Source organism: Aedes aegypti, chromosome 1, assembly GCF_002204515.2.
Source record: "Aedes aegypti strain LVP_AGWG chromosome 1, AaegL5.0 Primary Assembly, whole genome shotgun sequence".
NCBI lineage: Eukaryota > Metazoa > Arthropoda > Insecta > Diptera > Culicidae > Aedes > Aedes aegypti.
The window spans coordinates 228,732,808-228,751,852 of NC_035107.1; the positions used below are offsets into that span (position 1 = coordinate 228,732,808).

A 19,045-nucleotide genomic window follows, 5' to 3' on the forward strand; every position below is an offset into this window, starting at 1 on the left:
TGCCAACCGGATTCGACGCGAACACCATCTTTGCAGGATTGTTGTCCGGTAGTCTTGCAACATGCCCTGCCCAGCGCACCCTTCCGGCTTTCGCAACCTTCTGGATACTTGGTTCGCCGTAGAGCCTAGCGAGCTCGTGGTTCATTCTCCGCCGCCACACACCGTTCTCCTGCACTCCGCCAAAGATCGTCCTAAGCACCCTTCGTTCGAACACTCCAAGTGCTTGCAGGTCCTCCTCCAGCATGGTCCATGCTTCATGTCCATAGAGGACCACCGGTCTTATAAGCGTTTTGTACATGGTACATTTGGTGCGGGGGTGAATTTTTCTCGACCGCAGCTTCTTCTGGAGCCCATAGTAGGCGCGACTTCCACTGATGATGCGTCTCCGTATTTCACGACTAACGTTGTTATCAGCCGTTAACAAGGATCCGAGGTAGACGAACTCATCAACCACCTCAAAAGTATCCCCGTCTATCGTAACACTGCTTCCCAGGCGGGCTCTGTCGCGCTCGGTTCCGCCTATCAGCATGTACTTTGTTTTTGACGCATTCACCACCAGGCCGACTTTTGTTGCTTCACGTTTCAGGCGGGTGTAGAGGTCTGCCACCGTTCCAAATGTTCTGCCGACAATATCCATATCATCCGCGAAGCAAACAAATTGGTTGGATCTTGTGAAAATCGTACCTCGGTTATTGAACCCGGCTCTCCGCATGACACCTTCTAGCGCGATGTTGAACAGCAGGCACGAAAGTCCATCACCCTGTCGAAGTCCCCGGCGGGATTCGAACGAACTGGAATGTTCGCCCGAAATCTTCACGCTATTCTGCACACCGTCCATCGTTGCTCTTATTAGTCTTGTGAGCTTCCCGGGAAAGCTGTACTCGTCCATGATTTTCCATAGCTCTTCGCGGTCGATGCTATCATAAGCCGCTTTGAAATCGATGAACAGGTGATGCGTTGGGACTTGGTATTCACGGCATTTCTGGAGGATTTGCCGTACAGTGAAGATTTGGTCCGTTGTCGAGCGGCCGTTGATGAAACCAGCTTGATAACTTCCCACAAACTCATTTGTTATTGGTGATAGACGACGGAAGATAATCTGGGATAGCACTTTGTAGGCGGCATTCAGGATAGTGATCGCACGATAGTTTTCACATTCCAGTTTGTCGCCCTTCTTGTAGATGGGGCATATGACCCCTTGCTTCCACTCCTCCGGCAGCTGTTCGGTTTCCCAGATTCTGACAATCAGCCGGTGCAGACAAGCGGTCAACCTCTCCGGGCCCATTTTGATGAGTTCAGCTCCAATACCATCTTTACCAGCGGCCTTATTATTCTTGAGCTGGCTGATGGCATCCTTAACTTCCCTCAATGTGGGGGCAGGTTGGTTTCCTTCATCCGCCGTGCTGACGTAGTCACTTCCTCCGCTGTCGTGACCCTCGTCGCCTGTGTTCTCCGTGCCATTCAGGTGTTCATCGTAGTGCTGCTTCCACCTTTCAATCACCTCACGTCCGTCCGTCAAGATGCTTCCGTCCTTATCCCTACACATTTCGGCTCGCGGCACGAAGCCTTTTCGGGATGCGTTGAGCTTCTCGTAGAACTTCCGCGTTTCTTGAGAACGATGCAGCTGTTCCATTTCTTCACATTCCGCTTCTTCCAGGCGGCGCTTTTTGTCCCGGAATAGGCGGGTTTGCTGCTTCCGTTTTCTTTTATATCGCTCCACGTTTTGTCGCGTTCCTCGCTGCAGCATTGCAGCCCGCGCTGCATCCTTCTCCTCCAAAACCTGCCTGCATTCTTCGTCGAACCAATCGTTACATGTCCTCCTTTCTACGTACCCGACGATGCTCTCGGCTGCGTTGTTGATGGCTGCTTTTAAGTTGCTCCAGCAGTCCTCAAGAGGGGCTTCGTCAAGCTCGCCCTCTTCCGGCAACGCTACCTCGAGATGCTGCGCGTATGCGGCAGCGACGTTCGGTTGGGCCAGTCGCGCTAGGTTATACCGAGGCGGGCGTCGATACCGTACATTGTTGATGACGGATAGTTTTTGGCGCAGTTTCACCATCACTAGATAGTGATCAGAGTCGATGTTAGCGCCACGATAGGTTCTGACGTCGGTAATATCGGAGAAGTGCCGTCCATCGATCAAAACGTGGTCGATTTGTGATTCCGTCTGCAGTGGTGATTTCCAGGTGTATCGATACGGGAGGCTGTGCTGGAAGTAGGTGCTGCGAATGGCCATGTTCTCTAACCTTAATACCAGCAAATTTCTGCAAAAGTTTTAAGCGGTTTTATAAGATCTAAGATTGTTTGTTCTGAATTTCAGTCAAATTGGACGCTACTTAACAAGAATGACGCATTTATAAGTGTAAATACTTACTATCAAATTCAAGTGTTTCTATGAACACTTCGCAGTTATTATCTGAGAGTTTTATTTGTCAGTTGATTGCCTGTTTATATCGTGTAGCAGGTACGATAATAGTCCATGCACAGGAAAGTCGAGAAAATTTCCTTAACGAAAAGATTCGCAAACAAAAAATAACGGAAAGAGCCCGACCATCGTTTATACTGAAATGCACATTACGTCGAAGACATGAAAATATGCTCTAAGCATTAACAACATCTTCCAAATTAAATTGATATTCTATCGGCAGGATTGAAGTTCTCAACATAGACCTGTTGAATAGCTGCACATTTACCGCTACGGCCAATTGGGCACCATTTATCAATAACAGTTATTTAGAATTGTCAAAATTTCCGTTTCTATTATCACGAACTTGCACACTTCACATGGTGCAATGGAATCAAACACATTTTCCGGTGAACCTTGATAGTTTCATCTTATCTGCTGCCTTGCTTCATTCCATGAACCGACGTTTTGTCAGAACCATTATAATTGCTGCATTAGCTTTGTTACAAAACGAATGCACTGAAGCATCATAATAAAAAATAGTGATGAAATGCATTCTTCTCGTTGCATCATACCGAAAAAAAATCACATTCTCATTAGGTGTCATTCCCGCAGTTTGAACTTCAAGCTTCACGCCGACTAATCACACGGGTGGAATTTAATCACTGCCGACAATTTCTCGCTCATTAGATGCCACAAACCGCAAGAGTTTGCCCGTAAGAACCGTGTTGATCGTGACAAACCGAAAGGACCTTGGTTAACCACACACAGTTGTCTAGATTTAAAAAAAATCTATCCATCTTTCTATCTATCTAGTCTATCTTTTACTATTATTAGTCATCTTAAGAATTTTGGAACATGGTTTTGAATTTGGCAAAGTCACATTTTTTATGGTTTTTATAGAACAAAACTACAAGATTGCCGATTTTTATACACTTTGAGGTGCTCAAAACTTGAGGCAAACTAAGGCAGAAGAAAACTTCACTGGCCAATTCTATGGTCTTTAAAATACGTTTGAGCAAGATATTTGCAGCGGTTTGTGCTGCTATTTGGGGCCCAAACGTGAGGAAAAACATTCCTCGTATGTTTTTTTTATCTGATACTGTAGATGATTATTTGACTTTGTTCTTCAACTTAAAACTGTATTTAATTATTAGGTTTTTTGCCAGCTTTTCAAAAAAAAACTGGACCTCTATGCTACAGCCCAACATACCCGCAAGCCACCGCGATTGCCACCCTTGAAAGTGATAGGCCGTTGCTGCCGGGTCTCCTGACATTGACGCCGTGCCTGGTCTGGCAGAATCGACGACCGATTGCGCTTGACCAACATATCGCGTGGCCTCTTTGGAGTTCGCCAGGTGCCTCTAGAACCGATTTACCAGTCGATATTTAAGCCGTTCGTTCTAGAGGCACGGTGGAGCGGCAGAGGACGGGCAATTACTCATTATTATTTAACAACTACTTGTTTAACGCTTGTAGTCAGTGTGCTTTACCGATCGTTCAAAGAACCGGCGGCGGTGGCCAAAGCAGCTACGACAACGGTGCCGATCGAGGGTGATCTAGTTCATCGTGGCGGAGCTATAGTCGAGCCGGCCTGTCTGGGCGGTCTCCGAGCTTTCCCAGCTCAAAACGCAAATCGTTACCTCTTCTAAAATATAAGAAACTTTGCGCTGGTATTGATGATTATCTAACATGCCATTTCTCATCCAAATTTTGCTAATTTTTTAGACTGCTTTTACATTAAACACAGTCGGTCTGAATGTGCCATTTTTATTTGCGTCTTAGGTTGGAAATGCTCCTCTGCTAATCCGATCGTTAGGTTGTTTGCACACCAGGTCGGCTCGAGCTGTATGATTTAAATTGAAACCAGATATGGGGTGAGAGGGCGGAAGATTTCGGTGAGAACATAATTATCACCACAATTAACAGGTAATCGTTGATAATTTGATCTAACCAGCTGTCACATCAGTCAGAGCTGGATGGTGACATTCATTGACTAGTTGATTCGAACGACTGATGATTTATGAAGTTCGAGCTCGACAGACTTTATCGATTGTGCGGTTGTGCGAAATTGCAAAAACGGCAACAATAAATACAATGGGAACGATACAGTTTCCATGTACCTCGGGATCGTCTAATCGGAGTATCCGTAGCTCAGTAATTTACTTTGCATTTATCAATTACTTAAACAGTTCCGTCAATCGACGCCACAACAAAGTAAAGCTCCAATGCTTTTGAAATGACGATTGACGCCTTCCTTGAGTCGGAAACACGCAACTTCAGATAGACCACCACCGGTTACCTACTGCTTGCGACGATAGAAGGTATGTAATAACAATCCGTGAACACGCCGTTAGTGTCGGCACTAATGATCATCAACGCCGGCAACGATTTCATTCATATACACTGTAACCTCAATTTACGAACTAGATCGGGGGTGCGCAAATTGAGTTGGTGCGTAAATTGAATCAGTGCGTAAAACGAGGGAGCTCAGTTCGTAAAACGAGGTTTTGCCAACTTATCATTTCTATGTAGAAGAATGTCTCACAATACTGGACCCTAGAAGAGTGTTATATTTTGAAGAAGCGGTAGTTTTGTCAGATCCAGGTTTTGGTAATTAAGTGAGTACAACATGTGTTCTAGTTCATCCAAAAACTTTCTGGAATATATACCTGCAATGTACTGACATATTTAGCGATCCTTTGATGTTTTTTTGATATGACACAGGCCCTTATCTATTCATAGTAGTAAAATGAGTATGTTTATAATTTGTGCCGATGTCCTAGGTCCTCTAAGGACTCCATTGCATATACGTCCTAGGTTCTCCAAGGACTCCATTGAATATAGACCTTGGGATCTACGACCGTAATAAGAGATTAGCGGTTACTTTTCAATTACTCCACAGGCCCCTAACCATTCATGTGAGTAAACGGTGTATTGTAATAATTTGTGTGGTGTCCTAGGTCCTCCAAGGACTCCATTGAGTACATGCCTTGGGATCTACGACCATTATAAGATATTAGAGGTTACTTTTCAATTACTCCACAGGCCCCCAAACACTCATGTGAGTAAACGGTGTATTGTAATAATTTGTGCGGATGTCCTAGGTCCTCCAAGAACTCCATTGAATATAGGCCTTGGGATCAACGACCGTAATAAGAGATTAGAGGTTACTATTCAATTACTCCACAGGCCCCTAACCATTCATGTGAGTAAACGGTGTATTGTAATAATTTGTGTGGATGTCCTAGGTCCTCCAAGAACTCCATTGAATATAGACCTTGGGATCTACGACCGTAATAAGATGTAAGAGGTTAAAATACCCATATTGTATGGGTTTCCACCGATTTTCCGAAACCAGAGGTCGCCATCTTGGATTCCAAAATGGCGTCGGACATCGATTTTCGTCATCCCCTCGTCGTGCCCGTTACAAAAATACCCATATTGTATGGGTTTCCAACGATTTTCCCAAACCAGAGGTCGCCATCTTGGATTTCAACATGGCGTCGGACATCAATTTTCGTCATCCCTTAGTCGTGCCCGTTCCAAAAATACCCATATTGTATGGGTTTCCAACGATTTTACCAAACCAGAGGTCGCCATCTTGGATTCCAAAATGGCGTCGGACATCGATTTTCGTCATCCCCTCGTCGTGCCCTTTCCAAAAATACCCATATTGTATGGGTTTCCAACGATTTTCCCAAATTGGAGGTCAAGGATTTCCCACAGAATTGTCAAAACCCAATTTACGCACTGCGTAAAAAAAGTGACTTAAATTGAGTTTACTTCGTAAAAAAAGTGACTTAAATTGAGGTAGCGTAAAAAAAGACTTCGTAAATTGAGGTTTTAGTGTATTAGTACTTTACAACTTTTGAGAACACTGTATGCCGATTAGAGATGGTTTTGACCTCATAAAATTGATTTCTGTTCATTAAAGTACCTGTAAAACATACATTTCTCTACAGTTTTTGTTCTACAAGATTTTTAACCTCATGCCTAATCATAAAAGTTCAACCGTAGTTCATTCCTTTGTCATTTCTGAACATTATTGGTTTCACTCAAAAAAAAAAAAAGAATTATAATTGAACTCCGAACCTCAAGATCGGCAGTCGAGAAGCTTGACCTCGGGGCTATATCACATATCTCGCGGAACATTACTAAAGGACCTATGTACAAATGAGAGATTCTCTCCTCTCTCGTTCTCTTTCCATTATAACAGTGGAATACTAAAGATTTTGGAAAGTTTTTCACTCTAGATCGAAAGTCAATTTCCTTGACTAGCGTTTCATACAAAAAACACAACAGAAGAGGTTAATGTCACTCAGTTATTAATGAAAGAGAAAGTAAACAAAGAGAGCCTCTCAATGTTAGATAGGTCCTTTAGTAATGTTTCGCGAGATATGTAATTGCTTGGCATCAAATGCGAATGTTGATTGAAACACGACTGCGTTGATGACATTTGATAGCTATTTGCTTCAATCATCATCCATCATTGAAAAAGCAAAGCTACTATGTTCAATTTTGTAACATGTCAGCAATTGCGCCATTTGGCAGCAGCTCTAAATGTAGGGGAATGAGAAATGTCGTATTTCCGACGATTTTTTACAATTTATCTGTAATTCGGATACAAAAATGATGTACCACAATAATGTTCAGAAATGACAAAGGAATGATACTACGGTTGAACTTTTATGATTAGGCATGAGGTTAAAAATCTTGTAGAACAAAAACTGTAGAGAAATGTATGTTTTACAGGTACTTTAATGAACAGAAATCAATTTTATGAGGTCAAAACCATCTCTAATCGGCATACAGTGTTCTCAAAAGTTGTAAAGTACTAATAATACGTTCAATTAGTGGTATTTATTTTGATTTTCGTTTTTCCAAATTCTCGTTAGAATTTTTTGAATATAGAAAATAGCCAAAAAACACAAATTCGACTTGAGGCACCTCCTAATCTTCTCCAAATTGAATGAAAATTTGTCTGGTAGTTTGCTTTAGTATTGCAACTAGGACTAAGGGGTGACTGGTTGAATCCCAGAAATTTTGATTTTTGTGAAACTGTCTAATATTCAGATTACATAATACATTGATTAAGGCGATAAAATAGTTTTGGCCAAACTTCATTTTTTCCGACCATTGTGCATTGTGGTATTACTACGTAGTATTCTTCAAGCAAAGCCACGTATATGAATGTTTCGTGTACTCAGGACATTAAAGCTGCTGCTAAACTTTCCTTAGGACTGATTTCTTCACCTTCACTTAAGCCGTACTACGTTTAGTTCTAGTTGTTCTTACTACAGTGGCGTAGCTAGGGTTATTGGGGCCCAGTACGGAGTTGAGCTTGGGGCCCCTAAAAACAAAGATGTTTGTCTTAGGCCATTCAGATTTTGAGTAAACGAATGTAACTTGTGAACATATGTATACTCAGTTTGTAGGGGTCTATACTCCACCACCCGGAGAAGTAAATGATTATGTAGTGGCATTTTTTTTTATCAGTAACTTTATTAGTTTGCTTCTCGAACCAGGGCTGCCAATAATAATTTTGTTTGAAAAAAAAAATAGTTGAAATTTGTGAGAATAATAACTAAACTTTGCTCTTGGAATAACAAGCAAATATAATTATATTATATAATTCAGTTCAGTCAAATTTAGTTGATTGGATTGCGAACCAACAAATTTGAGTTATTGCTTTGTCATTCAAATAACCATATTTGATATTGTCATGCTCTTCCATCGTTAATGTTAAGTATTAATCCAAGTAAGTTTTTTTTTATATTCCACTAAATAATAACAAGTTAAACTATTTAGCCATTGACTTCCATTCGGGATGGTCATATCAATGTTAGGCCACAAATTTCCATAATAGGGTGTCCCAGAAAGTATGGGGCACGACTTTGACAACGAGAATAAAAATATTTTTTCAAACAAATAAATATTTTTAATTTTTTTTTTGTCTTGGGGCATTTTAAACGCGGCTTGGGAAAATTTTATTTAAATAAATAAACTTTTACATTGAAATTTTTGATTTTAGAAAATCAATTCTTATCTAGCCAGCAAAGACCCTACTTTTGTTGGAAATTAACTAGTAATGAATGATATTTTCAAAATCTTTCGATGTGGTGAATTTAAGTGCATTGTATCTCAGACGTTCCACAAGAGTTTTTATTTAAAATTTTGTTTGGCCTTGCTAGAACACATTTAAAAAATGGTAAAAATTTGAAAAAATCGTAAGATTTTTTCTCCTCATACGACAACCTCACGAAATCATAGTTTTTCAGATATTTCCAGTATATATAAAAATATTGCATTTCAAATTTACTTATGTCAAATATCTATACTTTTGGATAGGCAACAAGTATTTTAGGTTTTTACATATTATATTGGATATAAACGGACTTGGTTTTGACTCTTGTAAAAAACGACCACAGCTGAAATAGGATTATTAGTTTCTATTGGCATTTCACATACCTAAGTTTATAATTGGTGGAAGGAATGTTAGTGTGTAACCTTTGCTATTTGGAGACCGTGTTTGCCTCTGCATCTCCACAAAGGTTCCTGGGAAGGATGTTTGTTAATGGGGAGGATCGTTGGGTCACAGGATTCACTTTGATAAGCGATTAGATATATAATTATTTGTGAGATATAAATATGCCTATATGTAAATATAATATTTTCATTTGATATGAACAATATCTATGTAGAGATAACTTATGCCGACACTTGATGTGACGAACCTTTCAAAGTTTGTTGAATAGAGTGAACCTTTCGCAATTCTACACTTGTAGTGTCAAACCATTCGAAGGTTTTTTTTAATTACAAAAATATAGGTAAAAAATAAGGGAGTTTTGAAAATAAAATTTAGACATAAATAATTTATGAAACAGAGTTTATGTCGACATTTATAGTGACGAACCTTTCAAAGTTTGTTGAAAAATCATATTTACATCTCACCGTTGTAACGATTAAAGGTGCATATTTAATAGATTAGAAATAGTAGCATGAAACGAGCTCACCAATTGATCCGTCATCCTTGAGCAGCAACAATCCACTTTCAGCTTCACTCGTTTGCTCGGCTATATAAAAGCATTCAGAGAAAATAGGCGCGCGACCCGAGAGGGAAAACAACTGACGACTGCTTGGGCTTTCTTGACGCACTGCCCAGGAGCAAGCGTCAACGTCGTAATATCAAAAAGAACTAATCGAACGCGGCACTTTTTCACTTTACTCGACCGATGCGCGACATGTTTGATCTTGCCCTCATCGTCGGCTCCCGCAGGAGCAATCGTCAAGGTTGAAGGATCAAACACAACTCCGGAAATTTTCTCGACTTCCCAGGGCATAAAGTATCATCGTACCTGCCTTACGATATACGCATGCAAAAATGGTCATTGGCAAAGTAAGCTCTCATTGAATAACTGTGGAAGTGCTCGTAAGAACACTAAGCTGAGAAGCAGGCTCTGTCCCAGTGGGAACGTAACGCCAGAAAGAAGAAGAAGAACTTTATGACCCAGCACAAATTTCGTACAACAAAGTAGCTCAGAAATAAGGCGATTTGTGCAAAACTGATAACAAGAGCTTCCAGAAATGTAACACCATCAACAAACAGGTAGCGCAAAATCACTCAAAATTCAAAATCTACTCTTGATAAGTAAAAGACTAAAATGTGTGAAATCAGATTTTTATCTGCATTGGTCCCGAAATGGCAGTATTGTAAAGTAGTGGCTATGCCTTCTGGGACACCCTATATGTCATACTAGACGAATTCCATGTCAAATCGGTCAGTCACAGAACTCGACCATCTTCGATTTACAGTAAATTTTGCACATGTTTTTGGAATGGTACAATAAGTGTTTTCCATAGAAATATCGATCATTTTAGCTCTATAATAACTTTTCAAAATGGCCTATAAATTATTGCATGCAACTTATTGGAAAAATTCTAACTCCAAAATTGTTGATATTAGAAAAAAAGTTGTAGTAACCGTTTCGATTATAAGCAAAAAAATATACACTGAAAAAAAATATTGGTGATCTTGGTGATTATTACTGTGATGAATGTTTTGATAAAAATAACCATTTATATTTTTCGGCATGTTGCCAAAATCGAACGGGCACTGTAATAAAAAAAAAACGTTGTCGTAAAATTTATTGAAACGTCGTCGTAAAATTTATTGCTGCAGAAAAAGAAACACCAAAGACATTTCTCGCCGATTCCTAGCAGAAATTGTCTCCCGTTTGAACTGACCGTTCTTTTCAATTGTGTACTGCAATCAGAAAATACAGCTTTCTTGGTCGATTCTTTGCAGGAATTTCCCATGCATCAAGATAGGCCAAAATAGTTATTTATGCAACAAGTTGCAAAATGATGATTTTTTCAGCACGAGTTGTACATTTATCCAACTAGGCTCGCCGAGTTGGATAAATACAACGAGTGCTGAAAAAATCGAGTTTTGCAACGACTTGCTTACAACATTTTTTGCTATTTCGAAAAATGCCGTTTCAGCTGGATGAACTCTAAAGCACAAACAAACATTTCAGGAGAACCCATATGGGCAGCCATGCGTTGTTTCAATTCAGTATTTTTCAATCACGTAGGCTGTGATACAGTAGTATCCATGAATGTCACAAATTTTCTCGCTCCCATCGATATCATGCAGATCTATATTCCCTTTTGTAGAGAAGAACAGCTAAGACAGCAGCTGACTACAAATGCTGGACGATCCGATATCACATCAGAATCGCCAGCCTGTGTCGGGACCACATCGCAGGACCAGGAACCGATATAGATGCGTTAATTCTACGACTGGCGTGAGGTGAGAATTGTCGATCTCCTATAGCAAGGTGGCAATTCTCGACTTGAGTGAAGTGACTTGCTGTGTAAACCAAATGGAAAGTCCCTTCACTCGAGTCGAAAATTGTCACCTCGCTATAGGAGACCGGCAATTCTCACCTCACGCCAGTCGTAATATTAACCCAAGAATCAGATGCAATTGTGCTTATTCTGCGCGGCATGTAAGGCGAGACGAGTCGGTGACGTGTCGACTTGTTCCTATTTGATTAATATTAGTCGCCTCACGTCACCCGAAGTGAGAACGACTCGTCTCGACTCACATGCCGCGCAGAGTAAGCACAAATGGCATGAAGAGACTGGGTTATTCGATTGATGCCTACCAAAACAGTACTGAAAAGTAGGCCGTTATGTCGATCAAATTCTCAATGAAAAGTTGATTGATTTGCAGCGGATTTGCAAAAAAAAAACTTTTCAGCAGATATTCAGGCTTACGAGAAATATGCACTTCAACAGAAAAGTAAACGCTTATCTCGATGAGTGGAAAATTTATTGCAAGAAATGGTCAAGAAAAGCATTTTTTTTGCAATTTCTCTCGTAACAGGCTGTTTTTCATCACGTCAATCTGTCATGAAACGGCCTACTTTCCTACACTGAAGTATACAGTGCGGGAATAGTCATTACGCAACTGAAACCAGTCCTGTAATGACTTATTACGCAACGCTTTCTCATTACGCAACTGTTTTGAGTTGCCTAATGAATCATAACACAACTATTTTCAGAAATTGTAAAAAATGGTGAATGCATTCCGACATACTTTCTGATACCCTCATGTAGTCTTCTACGAAATTGCAAAAAATGTTGTACGTAACTTGTTGCAGAACTCGATTTTTACAGCACTCGTCGTAATTATCCTACTCGGCAAGCCTCGTAGGATAAATTTACGACTCGTGCTGTAAAAATCATCATTCTGCAACTTGTTCCGTAAATTACTATTTTCATGCCACCCCTGAAATGCGGTAAACTGCAACACACTTCTTCTTTCTGGCATTACGTCCCAACTGGCAACATGCAACACACAGTGTTGCCTAAATATAACTATCAAAAACTTTACCAATACCGTGTTTGTTATCGTTCAATTTTTGACTACAGTGGAAGCATGGGAATAATCAGAAATAAGATACCTGCTATTTGTAAACTAATTATTATTGAATACATTATGAGAATTTAACCTACTCATTTGTAAAATTAATTGATATTGAATTGGGTGTCCAAATGTTAAAAAGATCTAGCAAATTACAAGTCTTGATTGCTAGTGGAAAGTTTTTCGATAGTTTTTGTGCAACTTTTTTACGAATACAATGTTTTTTTTTTGGTTTCGCTCCATTCTACATGTAATTTATTTTTTATACATATTTTAGCCAAAGCGACATACCATATTGATGCGATATGACTTAAATTGGCCTTAGACATAGCTACCATCATATTTCATTCAGAAAGTTCACGATGACATATCTGTTAGTTACCATTGATTACAATTTTTACAATTAGTACACAATTCACGAAGAAAAATGTACTAATGTACTAATGTACTAATATTTTGTATCAACCGTGGTTAATTAATTAGTTGAGGTACAAACATTTTAAATTAAATTCATGTTGTTTAATGACAGACGACAAGAAAAATCGAGCAATGGATTACCTGCTTTGCTGTTGCCCACAGTTGATCAGCAGAAGTTTTCTCGTTTCATTTTGTATGAGGAAAGGTATCTAACTTCAAATTTCTCGTTAATGAAGGCAACAATCGAAAATATTTGGCAGGTATGATAGTCATTATTATTACGTACAACCGGTACCAAATATTTTTTCGAAAATAGTTCCCAATTTTGAGAAATAATTCGTTAGATGCATTTCGCCTTACAAATATTTTTCGCGTTTTCTTTTACCGATTTTTCGTGCATAGACACTAGCGCAAGTGCGTTACTATCACCATTGGAACATAATATCTTCTTCTAATGAACTAATTATTCATAATAAATTAATTGCAATTAATAACCAGCTGTACCATATAAGCACAGAGATATAAGTAATAGCACAGAGTACAGACATGGAGGCTCGAACAAAGTTCCGTCCAAATCATGTGTAAAGGTTAGAGTCAATCATCAGCGCCGCCAACGCAGACAGCGCGACATACAAAATTGTTTCGACCACACGATGGTACTAGTGAACGTTAACAGACATTGACATACAAAGCAACGGTAGCGACAAGTGGCAATTTTTGATGGTGACACTAGCGCCAAAGTGTAAAAAGCGGCAAAATTGAACCACCTATATTCTGATGACAGCGCCGCGTAACAGGAGCATAACGACATACTTTGAAATGACCAGTACAAAGCTTTACACACGCTGACGATTAAAGATGAACGTCTGTTCTCGGTGGTAATAGGGAGAACAAAATACGCCAATTAATGAACATATGAAACTCAGACACTGGGTAGAAACCTACTACCGTGTATCTCAGATTGTGAGCGAAAATTTCTCACAGTGTGATGGTTTCATTTGAGCTTCTCCTCTTCATAGCTAGATGGCAATTTTATGGCATTTGCTATTAAATGTACTATAAAATTAGTTTTATATTATTCGTCAAATTAATTATAGTATATGGCACACACCAAAAAGATACGTAACAGTGTAGGTCAGAAATATTGCAACCTATCAATCCTATGCCAAAGGCTTCTTCCAATTGCTAAAATTTTATGTTACAATCGTTGAATAGTAGCAGGTACTACAATTTGTCAAATCAGACATGTACGCTAATGTAAACTTATGAGTCTTGCAATTGCACTAGGAGCACAGACAAACAGACGTAACACTGATGAAATTTCCGTTGAACCCTCATTCAAGGATCATTTCAAATTCATTAAGGCTAAGTAGCCCGTCATTCGTTTTGGCAACCATGTTGACATCTTCTTCTTCTTCTTGTTATTAACGTCCTCACTGGGACAGAGCCTGCTTCTCAGCCTAGTGTTGTTATGAGCACTTCCACAGTTATTAACTGAGAGCTTTCTTTGCCAAACTTGCCATTTTCGCATTCGTATATCGTGTGGCAGGTAATTTATATTACGAAAAGATCCTGGACCGACCGGGAATCGAACCCAGACACCTTCAGCATAGCTTTGCTTTGTAGCCGCGGACTCTTACCACTCGGCTAAGGAAGACCCATGTTGACATAGCAGCTCGCAATTTCAAAGTGATAAATCTCAGTCCTAATAGATCATATTGATCCGGAAAAGTATCACTATATGCGCTGACATGCCGAAAATATGCTGATACTTTTCCAGATGCTTCAGTGCATTATCATATGATTTTATTCAATTCGGAATTGTGACATGATTTAGCAACAATCATCAACGACACGTACACATTTCAATGACGGCCTACTTCGCCTTTTTTAAATCTTACAACTAGAGGTGTGCGTATCGTTTTTCTTCTAGTTTGACGTTAACACTAGCGCCATGTGCAGGACTTGTTACACAAAACAGTATTTTGTGCTGCATGCTCACCTGATGATGTCGGTGTGCATTGGGCGATGGATTTTAAAGGTATTTTTTTTCTCTAAATGTATTGTCTGTTTGTCTGTGCTAGATGTATAAAGGCAGCCAAAAGATGTAAGGATATCTTGCTTTCAAAAGAATTAGCTGTTCCATTTGAAAACATTGATAACTAGCTTTTCCAATGATAGCTTATAAATACAAAGTTCCGTCCAAATCATGTGTAAAGGTTATAAATACAGCCTATTTAAGCAAGAAGATCAAATTTCTGGTAAAATGCTTGCAATTATGACTTGAATAATCACTGAAAATATGATTCTATGGCACAATTTTAGTTCACAAGAAAAGACAAATTTTGAAAAAAAAAAAAACACATTTGAAATATGGTAACAACCAAGGAATCGGTGAGCGCGCAGCAGTTGAGCAAGACCATATTAAGGTGATGGTCATAAGTTTTTAAATTTAATGCATTCGATTGATACGATTTGTACGGAAGAAATGTTTTTTTGGTTTGAATTTATTATTATTTCTTTTTTTTTGCAAGCTAGAGAACCGGATCCTATTCTTGGCACTTTTTATTCACTTCGGCAGTGGCTTTTTTTAAAGCTACTGAGCTCATATTTGGCCACGATGTGCATTGTATCGAGGTGCTTCTTATTGCAAAGTTTCAGGCAATCCGGCCGAGAAAAATCTCCCATGCCAAAGTGAATCATGGAAGTGCCCAAGCAGCTCTGCACCCTACGTAGTTATTTTAAGGAGTACGGTTAAAAAATCTGTTTTACATACAGCTGCACCACATGTTGTCTGGGAATCTTCACCCATTTACAATCCAGTCAAGCCCACGGCAAACCCAAATCAGTTCGAAGCTAATCGTCGTAATGAGAACATCTGCCTTGGCATTGCGAGGATCAGAATACAGTACAGTTATCTTTCGTACTCGATCCATTCAAGTGTCTCCCAAGTGTCAACCGATTCGAATTCTTTTGCGTGCAGAAAATCAATGTGCTGCTGTTGTGTGACCGTTTCGCTAAACCTATTATCCAATCTAGTGCAACGCATCGTCGATGACATAATGGAACTGATCTACTGCCAGAGATGCCACTGTCCAGCTTCGTCTTCGGACAGCCTTCTTTCAGTGGTAGCAATCGAAGATCAATACCAATGCCACCGCCACAACCGTCTTTCGCCTTCCAGCAGTGATCAACCGCAAAAGATCGTGCAGCAACAGCTTGAGCGTGAAATAGGTGATTGATACAGTTTAGACGCGAAGAGACATATCACAGACAAACAGACGTAACACTGAAGAAATTTACATCGATAATTCATTCAACGATTAATACGAGTTCGCTATGTTACTAACCTCACAACCAGAGGCGCACGCATCGTTTTTCTTCTTATTTGACGTTTCATTTTACCGCCCTCTACAGGCCTTGTTGTACAAAATATGATTTAGATGAGATGATGGCAGTGTAAGCTGGGCGTGTTACGGCTGTTTATCTGTGAACATATCATATCACCACAAATGGGGACTAATTAGACGGACGGGATGCCACTGCACAGCAGCAGTATCGACTGCCCGTAATAGAGGAAAAACAATTAATCATTCCGCCTCGTCTTCATCGCAATTGCCGTCTGCCAAAGCAGATGGTTTCCAAACGGGAAAAACAACTCATCTAGCGAACGTTTTTGTTGTCCTATCATCGATACAGACGCTGCGGAGACAGACACGAAGGGCAGTGACCCGCTGGAAGTGACAGCACCACCATCGGTGGGGTCTAGTTTTTACAACGTGATCTACGATACCGTGGAATTGGAACCATACTACTGGGCTGTGAACCGGCTGCAGAGCGAGGAAATGCTCCGAGGAACTCCGGACGGAAGCTGCCTGGTGCGGCCGTTTAAGTTACAGGTGAGTGATTAATTGTAATTATAGGTCCGAAGAGTTGACAGAAAGCGAACAAATGAAAAATAAACAGGAAGCCAAGGAAATCAAATGAGAAATAAAGAATCAAAGAATAAAAAAATCCAAAAAATCCAAAGAATCAAAAGAAATCACAGAATCCAAGGAATTTAAAGTATCCAAAGAATCCGGAGAATTCAAAGAATCCAAAGAATTCAAAGAATCCAATTAATCCAAATAATCCAAAGAATCCAAGGAATACAAATAATACAAAGAATTCAACGATCCAAAGAATCCAATAAACGAATCAAACAAATCAAACAAATCAAACAATTCTAATAAATCAAACAAATAAAACAAATCAAACAAATCGAACAAATCAAACAAATCAAAAATATCAAACAAATCAACCAAATTAAACATTACAAAAAAAAACGCAACAGCAGAAAACGAAACAAACAAATCAAACAAATAAGACGAAACAAACTAGTCAAACGATCTAATAAAACTTACAAATCAAACAAATCAATCAAATAAAATATTTCAAATAAATACAACCAATTGAAATTAATCAAACAAACCAAACGAATAAGATCAATCAAGCAAATCAAATAAATCAAACAGGACAAATTCAATAAAGCATTTTCTATTTGCTTTATTGAAGTTGTCCTGTTTGATCAAAACAAACAGAAAAAAAAAACAATAAATCAAATAAATCAGATAAAGGTTTTGAATTTTCTAAAAATACTAAACTGTAGAGGAAACCATATAAATTTATTCAAAAGGTATCCTGAATAACAAAAACATAGATATCGAAGAGAGCTCGACTTATAAAGTTGATCGGAAAATGGCCAAAATAAATCAGTAAGGAACTCAACAGAATTCAAGAAGGAGATCAGCAGAAGAAAATTGTTGCAATATAAATAATGAAACTAAAAATCATCAGAAAAATTCCATATTATATCACTACAAAACACTTATCTACTTTCACAGCATCCCCACATCCGTTATATCCTTTCGGTGCACGCCGCGGGCATCTACTTTCACCTGTTCATTCGACTGACCACACCGAATGGTCTGTACGCACTGGGTCTTGTAAAACAGAAGGAGCGCCGCTTCAAATTCCCTGCCGATATTGTGCAGTATTATCGCACCCATCGTCTGGAATGTACCAGCAGCAGCGCCATCGAGGGTGCCAAAATTCGACTCCATTTATTGCCGATCGTTAACCAGCCAGCCCGGAGCGAAGGAGCTGTGATATTGCCACGGACAGACAACGTAACGACGATAACGACGGGAGCCTAATTAACTCATGTTCAAAACGCATAAACTTTATTACGTAAAATATTCTTCTGTAATACTATATGTACAAACTTTTTTTTACGATCAAAGTTCGATTACAAAAAATCAGTTAAGTGGTTAATGGTTAAAATCAATCGCGACGTTGACTTAATTTGCTACTATTTGGAAGTCGAACTCTTGCACTAATGGGTGTGATTCAGCACGCAGCGATACAAATGCCTTCAAATGTGATCTCGTAGAGGGAGCGGGAGCAAATCAAGCTGAATGCCTTGAGCAAATACTTGTTCATTTGTGGTTGATGTGCTACGTAGCAACGATGGCCTTGTAGACACAGCGTCCGTTCTGGATCAGAGCTGGCCACAGGAAGGCACGGATGATGTCGGATCGCTTCTCCGAAATGGGGTAACGTTCGTGTTTTTCCGGCTGGAGGAGGCCTGAAATAATGAAAGATGGGAAAAACATGCGATTATTTTATAGGAAGAATGACGGCAAACTCAAAGCACATAATTATTGGGATATTAAGTAAAATATTGATTTGTAAAGCCTTTTCTTGGTGCGCCTCATTTTTCTTGAGATGTCACAATGGTCGAAAAAAAAAATGAAGTTTGGCCAAAACTAGTGTTATTGCCTTAATCGATGAAATATGTAAACCTAATATGTTATTTGGCGTTTTTATTGTTTCAGAAGGAGTTATTCACATATTACGTAACATTTTTGAAAAAAGTTTTTTTCATTAAAAATGTTATCAAACTGGGCTGAAAGCACATTTTTTGTTTGTATTTGACCGAGTTTGATCAAAATGTGTATGACCAGTGATGGAATATATTTTAAATAAACTTTGTATGAAAAATATCTTCAAAATATTTGCAAATATTGAATTATTCAAATAGCTCTAACTTGCAAATCAGCAAATTTCTGCAAAAAATTTAAACGTTTTTTGTAAGATCTAAGGATGCATTTTGATGTGCAATATTCGAAATGGCGGCGACATGACGCGACAAGAGTTGTTTTTCATGTTAAAAATCATCAAAATACTCAAGTGTAATATTGAATAGAATTAAAACTTCAACCAAATATTTTTTTCATCCTCATGCTGAATAA

General features: G+C 39.2%; 2 protein-coding genes across 4 annotated transcripts in view; one reads left to right on the top strand and one right to left on the bottom strand.

Annotated features, from left to right (window-relative positions):
• The first annotated feature begins 15,516 nt into the window (after positions 1–15,516).
• LOC5580172 lies at positions 15,517–18,078 on the top strand. The gene is made up of 3 exons (XM_021837246.1): positions 15,517–15,986; positions 16,452–16,651; positions 17,636–18,078. Exons 1-3 carry the CDS (start codon positions 15,743–15,745, stop codon positions 17,945–17,947), a joined length of 756 nt encoding a protein of 251 aa, XP_021692938.1. The 5' UTR covers positions 15,517–15,742; the 3' UTR covers positions 17,948–18,078.
• LOC5580169 overlaps positions 17,935–19,045 on the bottom strand; it is a 160,156-nt gene continuing 159,045 nt past the window's right edge. For all 3 annotated transcript variants that reach the window (XM_021837245.1, XM_021837244.1, XM_021837243.1), the window contains one exon: positions 17,935–18,378. In XM_021837245.1, the coding sequence (XP_021692937.1) occupies positions 18,248–18,378 (131 nt within the window). In that variant the 3' untranslated portion in view covers positions 17,935–18,247. The remainder of the gene's footprint in view (positions 18,379–19,045) is intronic.

Coding starts and splice junctions, on each gene's coding strand:
- LOC5580172 (XM_021837246.1), top strand. CDS start 15,743: ATGTGCTGCTGTTGTGTGACCGTTTCGCTAAACCTATTATCCAATCTA. Junction 15,987..16,451: donor ACAGCTTGAGCGTGAAATAG/GTGATTGATACA, acceptor TCATCGATACAG/ACGCTGCGGAGACAGACACG. Junction 16,652..17,635: donor TGCGGCCGTTTAAGTTACAG/GTGAGTGATTAA, acceptor CTACTTTCACAG/CATCCCCACATCCGTTATAT.